This window comes from Giraffa tippelskirchi, chromosome 4, assembly GCF_054371585.1.
Source record: "Giraffa tippelskirchi isolate mGirTip1 chromosome 4, T2T-mGirTip1v1.2.pri, whole genome shotgun sequence".
NCBI lineage: Eukaryota > Metazoa > Chordata > Mammalia > Artiodactyla > Giraffidae > Giraffa > Giraffa tippelskirchi.
In genome coordinates, this window is record NC_137278.1 from 82,453,925 (window position 1) to 82,472,708 (window position 18,784).

An 18,784-nucleotide genomic window follows, 5' to 3' on the forward strand; every position below is an offset into this window, starting at 1 on the left:
TTCCTTCTTCCTTTACAACTTGGATGAATTTTATTTCTTTTTCTCGCCAAACTGCTCTGGCTAGCACCTCCAACACTATGTAAAATAAAAGTGGCAACAGTGATCATCCTTGTCTCATTCGTGATCTTAGAGGAATGCTTTTAACTTTTCCACCATTAGTATGATGTTAGCTGTGGGTTTGTCATAAGTGGCTTTTATTATGTTGAGGTACATTCCCTCAATACCTGCTTTGTTGAGAGCTTTTATCATAAATGGATCATATATTTTACCAAATGCTTTTTCTGCATCTATTGAGATGATCATACAGTTTTTATCCTTCATTTTGTTAAATGTGATGTACCCACTTGATCACTGTAAATGATTCTTTTTAATGTATTATTGACCTTGATTTGCTAATACTTGTTGAGGAGTATTTGTACCATGTTCATTAGGGATATTGGCCCATAATTTTCTTTTTTTGTGTGGCATTCTTGTCTGGGTTTGGCATCAGAATAATGGTAGCCTATTTGGAAGAGTTCCTGCCTCTTCAGTTTTTTGAAAGAGTTTGGGAAGGATTGGTATTAATTCCTTTTTGAGTATTTGGTAGAATTCACCAGTGAAGTGGGACCTCTAGTGCAGGGGCTACAGGTTCTATCCCTGGTTGGATAACTAAAATCTCACATGCTATGTGGCCTGGCAAAAGAAAAAAACCAAAAAACAAAAAACTTCAGGGAAGCTCTCTGGTCCTGGACTTTTATTAGGAGGTTTTTTGATTACTGATTCACTCTCCTTACTATTAAGAGTAATTGATTGTTTCAGATTTTCTTTTTCATCCTGATTCAGTCTTAATACCGTGTATGTTTTAGGAAAGTGTCCACTTCTTCTAGGTTGTACAACTTGCTGACACATAATTGTTTCATTTCTGATTTTATTGAGTCTTCTCTCTTTTCTTCTTGGTGAATCTAGCTAAAGGTGTTATGGATTCTTAAAGAGCTAGCATTAAACGTAATCATGTTTTATAGTATGTTATAAATTTATTTAAAGGAATTGTCAGACATGTCTTTTATTAGAGGGGGGAAAAGCTTTTAACATTCAAAACCTGTAAGATTACTTAAATCCTGCAGATGAAAAAATATGCCATTATTGCATTACTTTCCCCTTGATACTCTGATAGAACTGATACGTAAGAGAGGAGGCAACCTGTAATGGAAAGATTAATGAACTAGCAGTCAAGAATTCTGGTTTCTAGTTCTGACTGTGCCACTCACTCAAAGCTTCACTGTGAACAAGTTCAACTTCTTTGGACTTCAGTTTCCCAAACTGTAAAATGAAAGGATTGGGCAGTATCTCAAAAGACACTTACAGCTAAAACAACTTATGACCCAGGGAATTTGGCCAGGCTTGGATCAAACTTTTATTCCAATAAAGGACGAATTCATAAAACAGAAGCATTCTGTAACTGGAAGAAGAGAGCTAGCCATCTATTTGCTACCAGCGCAGATACAATGTGTTTCCTGTCCTTTCCACAAGTAGCAATGGGAAGAGGGGGAGGGGGAGCACAGGAACAGGATGTCCTTCCCAGACTTGTCACTCATCACCCTGTATCTTTACATTTTCTCATGGCCATAAGGTCTGTTATCCCAGAACTCCATCCCGCAAAACTACAAATGACTTGCTAAGGGGACAAAATAAGTGCTTAATGTAATCTTCATTTGTTAATATTTTTTACAGGTGCCTTCCTTTCATTATCATTGTAGTGTGAATTTATAGTGACATAATTTCAAGGACTTGAGAGAAGGGTAACACTTAGACACACTTGAAACGACTTTGGTGTGTCTTTTGTAGGGTAACAATAATGCCAGTTTGCAAGTGAACCATGTAAGAAACCGCGAACCGGATGAGTAAGTGAAAAGGGAGAAGTGTCTGAAGACTTAAGATAGCTCTAGGACGGAGAAAGGGACTTTGTTCTTTCAGGTAGTTTCAGGCACTGTGAGACGTGATTGTACATTTGCCAGTCTCTCTTTGATGACGGGAATTGTGTCATTTATCTTTATATTCCCAGTGACAGCACTTAAGAGTCAAACATTGAAATGAGTATAAACTGCTCGGGAATGAGGAAAAATGAGATCGAAATGACAGAGCCTTGGGTATCCAAAACTTTTTACAGGATTTACTGCAAGATTAACTACAAAGGGAAAAGGACTTCAGCGGAGCAGTGTTTCAAATGAGGTGTCAACAAACCAGAATTTGGAAGAAGCAAGAAGTTGCTGTGTAGAGTTCTGTAGAGAGATGATCCGAGTTCCTTCTCCGTGAGAACTGATCAGGCAACAGGTTTGATTGAACCCTAAGCGAAAAAGAAAGGCAGGAAAGACAGCCATACGGAAATGGACAGAACTGAGGTGTGTCTAGGGTCAGAGAAGCACCGAAGTCAGAGCAGAAGTGGTCTGAGAGTGGTGGCTGGAGAACCCCGGTCCCGGGGTTGGACTGGCGAAGCTTGCTTTGAGCTTGTTTCTTATCAGAACTACCAGGAAGCTCTAAAAGATGTGCAGCTCCGGCTAACATTTCAACGCACTAACTTCCGTGTGTGTGCGTGTGTGTGTGTGCAACAGCGAGCGCCACCCAAGAACTTCCGCGTGCGCGGGAGACCAGAGCACCGCCCGCGGGTGCCCAGCCCCTTCAGTGAGGAAACCCGCGCGCTCCGCCAGGGGTCGGCCCCCACCGCCGCGGGAAGGGGCGGGGCTGTGGGCGTGGCTGCGCTCGCGCCCCGTCTGAACGCAGCCCCACAGGTCGCCCGCGCCGCGCTCGTCGGCGCCCCGCCCCGCGACTACATTTCCCAGCAAGCCCCGGGCCGCCCGCGCGCCGCAGTTGACCCATTTCCCGGCCCGTCCCGGGCTCGGCCGGCCCCCGCGCCCAGGCGGCTGCTCCCTGCTGACTGGGGTGTGGGCGGGGAGCGGCGGAGGGAGGAGGTGGCGCTGCTGGCCGCCGCCGTTGCCTCCGCTCCTGGGAGCCTGGGCAGCTTCCCCGGTTCCTGCGGCCGCCATGGACGAGCAAGCGGGTCCCGGCGTCTTCTTCAGCAACAACCACCCGGCCGCCGGTGGTGCCAAGGGTCTCGGGCCTCTAGGGGAGGCTGCCGCGGCCGGCGACGGGGCGGCTGCGGCGGGGGCGGCCCGAGCCCAATACAGCCTCCCGGGGATCCTGCACTTCCTGCAGCATGAGTGGGCCCGCTTCGAGGTCGAGAGAGCCCAGTGGGAAGTGGAGCGGGCGGAGCTGCAGGTAAAGACCCTCCCGGCCTGGCCCTCTTCATCCCGCCTCTTCGCTCCCTTCCGCCCCGCCCCAGACCCTTCCCCCTCCCCTGCTTAGCCGTCGCTCGTCCCCTCCCCCTTTGCTCCCGCCCATCCCACCCCGAACCTCGTCCCCCTCCTCCCTTCGCCTTTGCCTGTCGCCGACCCCACTTCCTCGACCCGAGTTCCCTCTCAACCCTGATACGTTGTTTACCTTCCTCGCACCTTTTCATCTGCTCCTTTCCACTCTTAACTCTCAGGTTCATCTCAACTCTTTTGCCATTCCACATCTTAGGTGTTCTAATTGGGCTTACAGTAGTTTTGCGAGATAAGCAATCATCCCCTGTCCTGGTAAGTCCCATCCTGGGTCTAGAAATGGTCCCCGTAAAAGGTGTTGACAGTTGGCGCCTTTCTGTAAGGAAGGTGATCAAAGAAGACAACCAGAAATTGTGTCCGTGAGGCCTTGACTCAAGAAGCTGCTGTTGAGCCAGAGTGTTACTAGGAGTATCAGCTCCCTTTTTATAAATGTAAATGTTTCTTCTCTTCCTTCTCCCTCGCCCCCTCCGGCGTTTCTCTTAGGTGTTTCCGATTCCTGGATTTTGAATGAAGGACCTAGATGAGCACTGCCAGATGATGGTTCAAAGATGATTTCCGCTTCTCAGAATCTAAAACTTCCCACGGGTTCATTTTCTCTTCAGGGTTTTGTGAGATTGACTTGTACTTTAACAGGAAACTAAAAGGAGCTTTAAAGTTGGTTACATTTCCTTACATAATTTGCAAGATAAAGTGTATCCAGGGAGGAACTACTGTGGGCTCTTAGAAGGCTGAGAGTGAGACTGGTACTTTGCAGACAGTTCTGAATTGGTAAGTAGGTTTCAGTGGCTGTTCTTAAAACTTTCAAGGCATTCCCCAATTTCATAAAGAACTTAGAAAACTCTGAGTGGCTATGCCTTTCTGTTTACTGGCTAATCCTGTATGCTTGTGAAATCTGAGTACAGTTTTGGTTGGTGAAATAGTTGAAGTTAAAATACTACCCACTGTGCCTCTGTTTTTGGTAGCATGTATTTTCTTTGGCACTTAAAAAAAAGAAAAGAAATAGAATCGTGTTAAATGGAATCATGTGCTGGAACAGGCTGCTTTGGTGGAATGGAAGTGGTTGTGGAAAGAGTAAGCAGAAAGGGTTATAACACAGGCTGTGTTTGCTGCCAGCTCTGTGACCTTGAGGAAATCCTTTAACCAACTCTCTGAACTTCGGTTTCATCCTATATTCATCGTCTTTATTAAGTGCTAACACTGTGCCTGTAGACTTGGGGGTTAACAAAACTGACAAAGCCTCTGTCCTCATAGAGCTTATGTTTTAGTTGGGAGGCAGCAAATGCAACTATATAGTATGCTGATCCATAGTGGCAACTGCTATGAGAAAAATACATCGGGATACAAGAATAGAGTGTGATGGTGCTCAGTCATGTCTGAGTCTTTGAGACCCCATGGACTGTAGCCCACCAGGCTCCTCTCTGTCCATGGGATTTTTCCAGGCAGGAATACTGAAGTGGATTGCCATTTCCTCCTCCAGGGGATCTTCCCTACCCAGGGATCAAACCCCAGGTTCCTGAGTCTCCTTCATTGGCAGGGAGATGCTTTACCACTGAGCCACCTGGGAAAGCCCCTTAGAGTATGATGGGGTAGCTCTTTTAGATGGAGTGGTCAGGGAAGGCCTCTGTGAGAAGTTGAATGAAGTGAGGGTGTGATCTATAGTTTCTGAGATTCTGCTTATTTATTTAGTTACATGTTTATATTCTTTGGCAACTTTTTCATTGGTAACATTTTGCTACTTTAGTATCTAGTCTGTTGATATTTATAATTTTTCTCATAATGAGCTAGCAGTGAATTCCATAAATGAGTTTGTGGATTTCAGACTTCAAGGAAGTATTAAAGGCAGGCTTTAACTTTAACCATTGTACAATTGTGGATAGTGATTTTTGTATGTAGCTGCTTAAATTTTAACTTCTTATCCAGTTTAGGGAATGTAAGATAAGTCACACTAGTTTGTTCAAAAACAAACAAAATAGTTCTTACCTTTCTACCTGGGAAGTCTGAAAATTTCCAACCTATCTTAACTTCTCTCCCTCCACCCCCATATTTAACTTTTTATTTCCCTGTAGCTGTAGTTGCACTGGAGAAGGAAATGGCAACCCACTCCAGTATTCTTGCCTGGAGAATCCCATGGATGGAGGAGCCTGGTGGGCTGCTGTCTATGGGGTCGCACAGAGTCGGACACGACTGAAGCGACTTAGCAGCAGCAGCAGCTGTAGTTACTCTTTAGTTGTGCCCTCTCTACCCCTGCCCCTAGAATATATATACACATACACACACTACTTACTGGGGTATTTATGGCAAATGTTAAACTTCGGGTAAGTTTCCTATTGGTGCTCATCATATTAAGAGTACTACATATTTACTGAACCTTTTGGTTTGAGCTCCAGTTAAATTAAGCATCCATGGAGAAACTTTGAAAATGTGCCATGACTTTTAAACAGAACAAGTATATTCTGTTGGAAGGAGAGAGTTTGTAGGAATCTGTTTTTTGATTCTCTTATTAGAGTAATTGAAAATATATTTTAAAAATCCTTTCTTTATATCAGAATCATTAAATTTGATTATATTCCTTCATTTTTCTTTTTCCTTTGGGATTTTTCTGGAAAAACAGTAGGAAATAAGAATTGAATGAATGAGGATAATGAAATTTGGATTAGTTGGTATCCTCCTTTTATTTTTATATCTTTGACTAAGTCAGAGTAATACCAGACTCAACAAAAATACCTTTAAGATTAGGTCTAATTGTCCCTTGAGGAACCTGTCAGTCCTGCTCTTTCAAGTTGCCAGGGCCGAGTTGTAAAAGGCAATCCAAGTTCTCATCTTCCTGGCCTGCCTGCATCACTTCCTCCCTCCTTCAGATCTGGGGAGCAAGGAACTAGCTACCTTGTGCCAAAAATTTACTGGGCATTGTTTGCCCCTTTGCCCATATTGATTAATGTAAAATTCTCTTTTTACTTGTGGAAATCCCCCTCTTGCCTCACCACCACCACCATTCATATGAGAGTATGTAATTCATGGGAAAAGAATGGTCAAGATTACTACTGAGCTTTATATTTGTGAAAGAAATTGAAGATAGAATATGAATCTAATATTTGAGAGAATTTTCTGTGTATGACACATTGTGTTAGATGATCTCAAAGACACATGCAGTCTAGTTGGAGTGATAGAACGAACAAAATGCAGTGGAATCAATTTATCATTTGGGGGGTTTAAATTTTCTTGGAATAGCGTAAGAGAGGAGAGCTAGCAGTGAATGAGGAGAAGAACAGGAAGAAAGAACTAATGAGCTAATGAGAATCTAAGAGTATTTGAAAATTACTGATTTCTGGGAAAGAAGCATGTAAGTAAAAAATAGTAATTATTGTGTCTAGATTTTGATGTTGTATGTGGTAGGGGAGGTCCTGCTATCTACCTGGAAATGCTGAATTGCATGAAAAAGGCGATATGATTGAGTATTAGGGCATGTGGTGTGGAGGCTCTGTGTGTGTGTGTGTCCTCAGTCATGTCTGATTCTTTGCAACCTCATGGACTGTAGCCTGCCAGGCTTCCCTGTCCATCACCAACTCCCGGAGCTTGCTCAAACTCATGTCTGTTGAGTCGGTGATGCCATCCAACCATCTCATCCTCTGTCGACCCCTTCTCCTCCTGCCTTCAATCTTTCCCAGCATCAGGGTCTTTTCCAATGAGTCAGTTCTTTCCATCAGGTGGCCAAATAAATAAGTGAATACATTCATAAAATGTTTGATGATAATAAGTGCCATGATAAAGTAGGGTAAGGAGGATATAGAGTGCTTGAGAGGGTAGAGTGAGGAAGAAAGGCTTTACTGATAAGGTGCTATTTAAGCAAAGACCTGAAAGGGTGAAATCTGAGGAAGGACTGTTCTAATCAGGGCAACAGTAGGGGGAAGGGTAAATATGCTCGAAATGTTCAAGGAGTAATTAGGCAAGTGTGGCTGGAGTAGAGGAGGAGAATGGAAGAAATGACGTCAGAGGTATTGGGCCTTTCTCATTGTAAAGACTTTATTTTTTAATGTCAGTAAGATGGGCAACTGTTGAAATGTTCTGAACAGAATAGTGACACCATCTTTAAATGGAACCCTTTGCAAGGATCCAGAATAGACTTGGAGGGGAGACAAATCAGAAAGTCTAGTTAGAGGCTATTTTGATCATCTACGCCGGAGATGAACTAGAGTAATAGTGACCAGGTAACATATTCACAGGTGATACATAGTTAAAATATAATAGATTCAGAATACATTTTTGAAGGTAGGGCTAGCAAGATGTGTCGAAGGATAGGAAGTGAGATTTGAGGAAAAGGGGAGTAAAGTATGACTCAGCTTCATAGGACTCTTGTGAAGGTTTACCGAGCATTTAAATGGATAAAATAAACTCTTAAAATGACACTTTATTTTTTGTTATTATAACTGTTATTTACAATTACAGTGAAAGACAACATGGCACAGACCTGTATTTAAATCTTTGCTTTAAGCTTTCTATTTTCTTTCATGCTAAATATATGTTTGCCATGATTCTGGCCTCTCAGAAACTTAGTGTCCTCATGTGTTAAGGTGAGGCTGATAAGCTACCTGATGGGAATTAAATGAGATATTTAAAAATATCTAGCAGAAGTCTGGTACATAACATAAAGTGCTGAATAAATGAGTTGTAAGTGTATGATGTTAAGTTCGCACTCTTATGTATCTCCTTGTCCCCAGAGAAAAGCAAAATCTTCACTTATAACTCTTCTAAGCCTAGAGCAAATAAGTGCCATCCTGGGACCATGCAGTCTAGTACTTTGGGTCTGATGATGGCGCTTGGACATTTAAGGAAGAGTGAATTCTTGTCTTCAGTGTCAGCCTCGAAATACTGATTGTATACTTGAAATGTACTTGCTTTTCTTAGTAATCCACTGTGCATCTGTTGTTTTGGAACTTACCTAAATTTTTCTGAATATGTTTGTCTTAACCTTACATGACTTCTTGGATAACAAATTGTATATATTTACCAACCACTCTATAAAACTAATCTTTGATATCATTTGTCCCTTTAAACCACTTCCTTTAAACTTGGAACAGGTGAATCCCATTGTGGTATGGTATAATTTTGTGAACAGGTTCATTTTTCATTCTATTTATATTATTGATAACTTTATAATCTTTATATTTTGGAAAGATTACAGAGGTTTTACTCCTTTAAAACATATCTTACTATCTGTCACTTTAGTTCAGTGTGTTTCAACTTGCGGTGAAATCTTAGAAACTTTAAAGTAAAGAAATACTCATTTCTTGACCTGTACCCCCCGACCATTTAAATCAGAATCTTAAGAATCAGGGTCCATGGCATTTTTGAGTTTGCTAGTGGTTCTAATATGCAGCAAGGATTGAGAACCACTGCTTTAGTTGTCCTTTCTGTTTTTATGTATGTTGTTTTTGTTTAGTCACTAAGTTGTTCAGACTCCATGGACTGCAGCATTCCAGGACTCCCTGTCCCTTACTATCTCCTGGAGTTTGCCCAAGTTCATGTTTATATATGTAGTCTGGTGATTTTAACACTTGTGTTGACGGTCCAGATACAGATGGCTTTTTATAGAATTTAGGGTGTAATTTCTGTTATGTCTCTGTTATTCTTTTTGATGACATGTAGCATTTTATTTTTAGGCAGTAGAATATTATAGTTTGAATCACCTCTCTCTGAATAACTGATATAGTAGCTGGCATGGGACTTCCTTCATAGCTCAGTTAGTAAAAAGAATCTGACTGCAATGCAGGAGAACTGGGTTCAATTCCTGGGTTGGGAACATCCCCTGGAGAAGGGACTGGCAGCCCACTCCAGTATTCTTGCCTGGAGAATCCCATGAACAGCAGAGTCTGGCAGGCTACAGTGCTATAATAATCTTTGAGCTGGCATGAACTTTGGAAGCTATGACCTACAACCATCTTTTACAGGTAAAGTGAGGCCCAGCGAGGGGTTACTTGACCAGGAATGAAATAGATTTCAAACAAGCTCTGTCACTTAAATCTCCAGGTACCTTTATGGTTATTTTTTTTTTAAACTTTTCAAAAATATCTTCCTTGGTCCTTACAACCTTCGAAGGTATAGTCACACTAATGTGACTTACCATTTTCCTTTTTATTTTGAAACAATAGACATGGCAAATAGATGGGGAAACAGTGGAAACAGTGGCAGACTTTATATTTTGGGGCTTCAAAATCACTGTAGATGGTGACTGCAGCCATGAAATTAAAAGACACTTATTCCTTGGAAGGAAAGTTATGACCAACCTAGACAGCATATTAAAAAGCAGAAACATTACTTTGCCAACAAAGGTCTGTCTAGTCAAGGCTGTGGTTTTTCCAGTAGTCATGTATGGATGAGAGAGTTGGACTGCGAAAGCTGAGCACTGAAAAATTGATGCTTTTGAACTGTGGTGTTGGAGAAGACTCTTGAGAGCTCCTTGGACTACAGGGAGATCCAACCAGTCCATCCTAAAGGAAATCAGTCCTGAATATTCACTGGAAGGACTGATGTTGAAGCTGAAACTCCAATACTCTGGCCACCTGATGCAAAGAGCCGACTCATTGGAAAAGACCCTGATGCTGGGAAAGATTGAAAGCAGGAGGAGAAGGGGACGACAGAGGATGAGATGGTTGGATGGCATCACCGACTCAATGGACATGAGTTTGAGTAAACTGTGGGAGTTAGTGATGGACAGGGAGGCCCATGGGGTCGCAAAGAGTCAGACACGACTGAGCGACTGAACTGAGCTGAATAGACATGGAGATTTTACTGTGTTCTGTGTACTGTTTTCAGGCTTATTTTATTAGCTACATTTAAGATTTCCTCTTGACTTTGGTGTTCTGAAGTTTCACAATGTTGTATCAGAGTGTAGATTTGTTTTTATTTTATTTGGGACTTTGTTAAGCTTGAGTCTCTAATTTGACATTAGTTCTGCAAAATTCTCAGTCATTATCTTTTTAGATTTCTCCTCTAATCCTCTTTTCCATTTGGGTCTCTGATTACATGTCTCTCAGCCTTCTTTATCTGCTTTATATTTTCCATATTTTTATCACTACATGCATTATTCTGGATAATTTATTCTGATTTATCATCCGGTCCATTGTGCATACGTGCTAAGTCACTTCAGTTGTGTCTGACTCTTTGCGACCCTATGTACTAGAGACCAGGCTCCCTCTAAAGTTGAAGCTACTCTTTTAAGGTTATCCAATGAGTTTGTAATTTTGGTTATTGTTGAAGTTTAGTTTTGGTTCCATTTATAAGCCTGCTGTAAGAATCTGCCTGCATTTCAGGAGACAGGTTCGATCCCTGAGTCAAGAAGATCCCCTGGAGAATGGAATGGCTACCCACTCCAGTATTCTTACTGGAGAATTCCATGGACAGAGGAGCCTCTGGTGGACTATAGTTCATGAAGTTGCAAAGAGTCGGACACTACTGAGTGACTAACACATAAATCTGCTGCATCTCTTAGTAGTTTTGTGTTCCCTGCAGGTATTTTTGAGGTTGCCTTTTATTCTTTTTTTTTAATTTTATATTTATTTATTGATTGTTCCAGGTCTTAGTTGTGGCATGCAAACTCTTACTTGCAGCATGTGGGATCTAGTTCCCTGACCAGGAATCGAACCCATGCCCCCCCTGCATTTGGAGCATGGAGTCTTAGCCACTGGACCACCAGGGAAGTCCCGCCTTTTATTCTTTAAACCGAATAAGCATGGTTATTTCAAAGTTGATGTCTCTCTGCTTCGTATATGTGAGATCTGGTAGGGCCCTTTCTCTGGTCAGTTGCTTTTGCCAGTTCCTGCTCATGATGACTTATTTCTTTGTATTGTTAGATATCTGTGTGCTGCTCACTGTCCTTGAGACACTGTAAGACTAATCAGGTCTCAGATAAAGGTATCTCCTACAGAAAGTTTTTGCCTTTGTTTCTGTAGTTTCTGCAGGCATTATATAGACTGAACCACTTTGAAATAAATTGCTTGCTTGGAGTTTTAGACCACCCAAGTAGTTGACACATATTTTGATTGTGAAGTTTTGAGTGCCAATATACTTCTGCTTCAGGCTTCTCTGGTAAAGAATGGTAAAGAATCAGCCTGCAGTGCAGGAGATCCAGGTTTGATCCCTGAGTTGGGAATATCCCCTGAAGAAGGGAATGGCAACCCACTCCAATATTCTTGCCCAGAGAATTCCATGAACAGAGGAATCTGACAGGCTATGGTCCATGGGGTTGCAAAGAGTCGGACATGGCTGAGTGACTATCACATCACATACTTCTGCTTCACCTTTGCCTTGAGAGTATAGACCCTTTAGGGTCTTAGGTAAATGTATGTCTCCTATTATGAAACTGTTTACCTCAGACTGGGACTTGAATCCATGTGGCTGGGACTTGAACCCAGCCAAAACCATGGTACCTGGTTTCAGGACCTAATGAAGCTCAGGTTTTTGATGTCTCATCGCAGAAAGAATTCAGTGAGAGACAGAGTGATAGGTAAGAGGTGGATTTATTCAGATTCAGAGAGAAGCACACTCCACAGGCGAGTGTGGGCCCTCGCAGAGAGTGAGTGGGGCTGTGAGATGTGGCATGGTTAGTTTTTATAGACTGGGTAATTTCATATGCTAATGAGTGGGAGGATTATTCCAACTACTTTTGGGAGGGGGTGAAGAGCTCCAGGAATTGGACCACCGCCCACTCTTTGGTCTTTTGACAGCGCCTTGGAACTGTCATGGTGTCTTTGGATGTGTCATTTAGCTTGCTGATTGAGGATCAAGGTCTAATCAGAGTTGACTTGTTTGCCTGTCTTGGACCCATCTGATTCTAATCGGTTTATGTTGTGTCCCTGGGCTATGTCATTCTTTCAAAAGTTGTGCCCTGCGCCTTTCCCTTCTGTTACAATTAAGACTCTATACTCTAGATGGTTCTGGTCTTTACATTTTGTCTTTTGGATTCTGCAGAGCTGTCCAAACTATAGCTCAAATTTGTTCTGATTGGTCAGCACCCAGAGGCCAAAATGGCTTTTGTTCCCTTATCTCACTGGGTTCCCATTTTCCCTTCAGTTTTGGTCAAATAATTCCTTACTTTCTTACCAGCTTTGCTTATGATGATTCTGGAAATATTTTATCTAGATGTTTTGGCTCTTTTCAGTAGGAGAGCTGTTCCATGACATCATTACTAGCACTAAATTCTCATACATTACTTTCTAAAGCTGACAGATAAAAAATGGCCTTAATAATTATTTGGAGAGAAATATCACTGATAGTACTTCTTTATCAGGAGATGTGCCCATTTAGCCCTAAATATTACTTATTAACTAAATCTACTTTTCTTTGTATTGGGGGGGGAGGATACTTAGTTCCACAAACTTTGGTAATTTAAGCAGAATTTAAAGTAAACCACTTTGCTAATCAGTCATTGAAAGATGTTTGAAAGCCCACATAATTGGGACTGGTTTCCCTTTCTCAGGCTACTGTGTACTTGATGTCAGCTACACTTTTTTTTTTACACTTTTGATGGAGTTTCTTGATTTGGTCAACATTTAGATAAAGTCGTCTACTGACCATCATAATTTGGCAGTGGGAAATATGTGCCTTCTAGGCAGACAGCTCCATAACTTCTGATTTAAATTTTTCCATACCTTGTTTTTATTCTTTTAATTTTATTTTAAAAATTATGTATTTATTTATTTTTTGGCCATATGGCTTTTGGGATCTTAATTACCCAACCAGGGATTGAACCCTGGCCCTCGGCAATGAAAGTGCAGAGTCTTAACCACTGAACCACCAGGGAATTCTTTGGACCTCGTTTTTATTTGTAAATTATAGATAATATACCCACCAAGCAGAGTAGTTGTGTGGTTTTAAAAAGATAAAATAAACAAAGTATATAACCAATAGGTGTCCAATAAGTGGTTTGCTCTTAGTTGAAATTTCTGTGGTAGAATGCATTTGATTGTATTGTTTAAATCATATTTTAGAAGCCAAGAACTAGTTTAAGTGATCCATTTGGCAGAGTAACTGCTTACATTCCCTTTGCCCTGTTAGTAGTGATTTGGGGACAATAAACTGATGGTAGATGAAATACGGTGTGGCCAGGATGGCAGTAGTAGGTGGTAATAACTTATAGGCATTGTAGACTAGAGATACAACAGAGAAAATTGTAGTTTGGGAGAGAAACCTGAGGCAAGAAAGAGAAGTTGGGAAGCTGGTAGAAAAGAATAGATAAAGGCTCAGGGGGTTGCGGAGAAGGCAATGGCACCCCACTCTAGTACTCTTGCCTGGAAAATCCCATGGACGGAGGAGCCTGGTAGGCTACAGTCCATGGGGTCGCTAAGAGTCGGACACGACTGAGCAGCTTCACTTTCCCTTTCATGCACTGGAGAAGGAAATGGCAACCCACTCCAGTATTCTTGCCTGGAGAATCCCAGGGACGGCGGAGCCTGGTGGGCTGCCATCTATGGGGTCGCACCGAGTCGGACACGACTGAAGCAACTTAGCAGCAGCAGCAGCAGCAGAGGGGTTGAGGTGAGTATAGGCAGATAGGAGTCACAGACTTCACCACACACATTTACCTGTTTTTAATTCCTAATGGATGTATTTTCTGTAGTCTTCATTTTAGCACTTAACTCTTGTAGAACTTTAAGACTGACAAGGATAGACAACTAATAATATTTTAACCTCCAAGGGACCTTAGAATGTATATAGTCTCATACTTTGTTCCATCTTTTAGATGCCTGTGAAACGGCAAGTCAGTCATGTCTGACTCTTTGCGACCATATGGAGTATACAGTCCATGGAATTCTCCAGGCCAGAATACTGGAGTGGGTAGCCTTTCCCTTCTCCAGGGGTCTTCCCAACCCAGGGATTGAACCCAGGTCTCTCACATTGCAGACGGATTCTCTACTAGCTGAGCCAGAAGGGAAGCCCTATAGAGCCAGAGGGAGGAAGTAAACTTAGATCACTCTGTGAGTTCGTGTATATTTAGTTTAGAACTCAGGAGTCCCAGTACTCAAGCTGAGCCATTGTTCTCCATACCTCATTGTCTCCTTTTATTGATCCCTCTCCCTGAATAGCTGCTTCTGATCTGAAGTAGACAAATGAATTATAATATTTACCTGATTAAGTATGCTTTGAATAGCTGTCATAATTTAAAGAAAATTATCATTTATTTCAATCTTTTCTTCAGGTAGTATAATGTAAGGAAACAATTATATTGTAAGGGGCTCAGGAAAAGTCTTCAACAATTTGTGTTCCTCAAATGTGTTTAATAATGTATCACTGTATTTTCTTTTAATACTTTTATTTATTTTTGTGTAGCAAATGTTGAAATACAGTGTTTATTTCTCTTTAAAAAATGCAAATTTGGATATTTTGCAACTTGCTCTGAGAATAGCCTAATTAGGTTCTGTGTATATATATTTATTAATATAGTTTGTGTTTATTAATCATATATCATTTTTTGTGTAGTGCTTTAGTTATTAGGTTATTCTTAGCTCACCTACTTTACATATGCTATATTTGAACAGAATAATATGTCAATCATGTATTTGCTCTTATGCAGTAAGATATTTGAGGAAATAAAAATCACTTTCTTTGGCAAACTTTAATGCTGCTTAACCTCTATTATAAAAACACCCTATCTGAACAAGATGATGGAATACTAGAAAATACTGATATGTACAGGGAAACTTTGTCATAGTGTTGGCTAGCAGCAGTATGGCAAAAGGAGAAATGAGTAGGTATTTTGTTTTGGAGATAAGATAGGGAGAAAAATAAGGGAGTAGAAGCCCTAGAATTCAGGTGAACTTTGGGAAATACTGAATAAGGTTGGGTGGAGTAGGTATTTTGGGTGTGGTGAATATTCTTGGCATAACTCCACTATAGGGATCCAAAGAAAGCACCAGGGGGAGTGTTTCATTACCTTACACACAGGTTTTATTAGCACTCATTTACATGTGACTGAAGTTGGATCCAATACCAGCATATCTAGTTAGGAGAAATAAACATGATGTCAAATTCCTAAAGGATGATACCAGTTTCACCTGATGGAAAATTACAGCCCAGTCTGGGACTTGTTCTCAATTTTTTTGTTTATACTTTCTAAATGAGAAAGTTAAGCAGTGAGCTAAGGAGCCTGAATTATAGGCACAGCTAAAACCTGCTCCTGAGGAATGTGGATTCATATGCTAAAAGGAGGGAACGGAAGGAGCCTGGGGATCTGGGTCAGCTCACTTACTGAACTTGAAAGAGTCAGGCAGGGAGGATGGTGCCCTGGTCCTAGTAATGGAACCCAGCACTGTATCTGCTGTTTCCTCTTTCTTTTCTTCTTTACTCTCCAAAAATAATAATAGTTTTATTTATTGAGCACTTGCCATGTGCCAGGTACAGCGCTAAACACTTTACATGTATAATCTTTATTAATCTTTGCAAAACTACCTGTGTAGATATTCATAATCATTCCGTAATTCATAGGTGGTGAATTAATAACCCTGGTGGCTCAGTGGTACAGAATCCACCTGCCAGTGCAGGAGACCCAGGAAACATGGGTTGGATCCCTGGGTTGGGAAGATGCCCGGGAGAAGGAAATGGTAACCCACTCCAGTATTCTTGCCTGGGAAATCCAATGGACAGAGGGAGCCTGGCGGGCTACATTCTGTAGTATTGCGAGAGAGTTAGACATGACCTAGTGACTAAACAGCAACAGTTCATAGATGAGAAGAAGGTTAAATAAGGAATAACTTTGCCATAAGTAAAGTTTGAGTGATGAGCCTGGGCATGGTAAGTAGAAAAAAATACAAACATACGGGCATTTGTCAGTCTAAGACCAAGCGCATTGACCCTTCACTATTGTGTTTTAAAATGCTGATTGGAGTGCTGTGTTGTCAATCTTGAATAAGCTACAATTATAATGTATTAATGATTTCTGATTTTAGGTTTTTTTTGGCCATTTGGCATGTGGGCTCTTGGTTCCCTGACCAAGGATTGAACCTGTGCCCCTGGCAGGGAAAGTGCAGAGTCTTAATCACTGGACTGCCAGGGAAATCCCTGGTTTTCTTTGAGTAAAGCACACTGAGTGCAAAACCACAGATTTTAAATGATTTTTTTCCCAGACTTTGACAGTTCATCCAAATCTACTTTGACAAAACCTAGTGTTTTTTAGTAGGTTTTCTCTGTCTTATCTTTCTGAAACATTCAATGTAGTCTTTCTCTTCATGCCTATGTTTTGTTGGTTTATATGATATTTAATTGAATTACTTAAAGTACCAAGTGGAACCAGCATCAGCAGGTTTGGGAGGAAGTCCATTTGACTCTTGGTTGACCAACATGTATGAGTAAACTGCAGACAATACCATACTTTAGCTTTGAACGTTTAGTATACCTTAGGCTTTGGGCAGTGTTTCACAAAGTTACTGGAGAGTACTGCTTAATCCATAGGGTTGGTTAAGAGAGTATTAGTGGTGAAAACTGCTCTATCTTGATTATACCACATATCTCATACTTCGCATATTTGTTTCCTCACTGAATTGTGAGTCACCTTAAGGGTGTTCTTATTTCCCTAAGTTCAGCAGAATGACTTGCACATAGCAGTTGCTTAATATATGGCTCTTAAATGAACAACTCATGTATTAGGTTACATTGTTATTTGAATATGTATTAAATAAATGTATCTATATATGTATTTCTTGTCTCCCAACTAAATTGTGTCCTTAAGGGCAAGTCTTGTGTCCTACACTTCTTTGATATGCACAGTGTTTGTCATTGTAATGTACCATGTTTATCCTTTACTGTCCACAAAGCATTGGTTCCAGGACCATTCCCCCTGCCTCTTCCCCCTCCGTGGATACCAGAATCCGAAGATGCTCATATAATACGGTATAGTATAGTCAGCCCTCTGTATCCACTGGTTCTGCATCTTTATGTTGGTATATGGAGAACAGTGTATCTGTCTCTTGCTTCTTGCTATGACTTCCACTGGAAAGAGCCTTTTAAAGCAAGTTAGGTCTGTATTCAGACGATTGCCTGAGCCCTGCCACGTAATTCTGACAGAGCTTATTTCAGGGATGATACTGGCCTCATAATAGCAGCCTGATGTTAGCTGCAGCAAATGGTGGTAGAGTTTTGGTTGTTTTGCTTATAGGTTTGTTTTCTTCTCTGTTTGTGTGTTAAACACTGACTGGCATATACCAAGTGTCTTTGGCACCATGTCCTAAGAGGTCTTTACATTCATCAGGGTAATGTAACGATTTTTTTTTTTTAAAGCCCATACCTTAACATTTTATGTACACTTCTTATTCCTTCTAAGTAGCTAGCAAATCGAATATTTCTTCTGTGAAGATAAATCTTAAAGTAAAATATCTAGTCATCATTACTTCACATTCTAGTTTTATTTATACTTGCATTACCAATATGTTATGATTGCAAACGTTTTTGAACTCTGCTTCTTTAAATAATAAAATAGAAATGCTTCAGTTATCTAGAATGTAGCACAAAAAGTTCTGATTTCCTTATCACTAAGCATGTTTCTTTCCTTCAAAAATTAAACTTCTTAGATTCTTTTTTTTTATTTTATAAATTTATTTATTTTAGTTGGGGGCTAATTACTTTACAATATTGTAATAGTTTTTGCCATACATTGACATGAATCAGCCATGGGTTTACATGTGTTCCCCCTCCTGGACCCCCCACCCACCTCCCTCCCCATCCCATCCCTCTGGGTCATCCCATTGCCCCGGCCCTGAGCATTTGTCTCATGCATCGAACATGGAATAGTGTTCTGTTTCACATATGATAATATACATGTTTCAATGCTATTCTCCCAGAACGTCCCACCCTCACCTTCTCCCTCAGAGTCCATAAGATTGTTCTATGCATCTGTGTCTCTTATTCTGTCTCGCATATAGGGTTATCGTTACCATCTTTCAAATTCCATATATATGCGTTAGTATACTGTATTGGTGTTTTTCTTTCTGGCTTACTTCACTCTGTATAATGGGCTCCAGTTTCATCCATCTCAGTAGAACCGATTCAAATGTATTTTTTTTTAATGGCTGAGTAATATTCCATTGTGTATATGTACCACAGCTTCCTTATCCATTAGTCTGCTGATGGACATCTAGGTTGCTTCCATGTCCTGGCTATTGTAAACAGTGCTGCGATGAACATTGGGGTACACGCATCTCTTTCAATTCTGGTTTCCTCAGTGTGTATGCCCAGCAGTGGGATTGCTGGGTCATATGGCAGTTCTATTCCCAGTTTTTTAAGGAATCTCCACACTGTTCTCCATAGTGGCTGTACTAGTTTGCCTTCCCACCAACAGTGTAAGAGGGTTCCCTTTTCTCCACACCCTCTCCAGCATTTATTGCTTGTAGACTTTTAGATAGCAGCCATTCTGACTGGTGTGAAATGGTACCTCATTGTGGTTT

General features: G+C 41.1%; 1 protein-coding gene across 10 annotated transcripts in view; it reads left to right on the top strand.

The window, feature by feature from the left end:
- The first annotated feature begins 2,913 nt into the window (after positions 1 to 2,913).
- Positions 2,914 to 18,784, top strand: part of STRN (striatin) — a 115,385-nt gene continuing 99,514 nt past the window's right edge. For 9 of the 10 annotated variants that reach the window (XM_081596230.1, XM_081596231.1, XM_081596233.1 and 6 more), the window contains exon 1: positions 2,914 to 3,252. In XM_081596230.1, coding sequence (XP_081452356.1) covers positions 3,019 to 3,252 — 234 coding nt within the window. In that variant the 5' untranslated portion in view covers positions 2,914 to 3,018. The remainder of the gene's footprint in view (positions 3,253 to 18,784) is intronic. The other variant, XM_081596239.1, reaches the window with a different exon arrangement.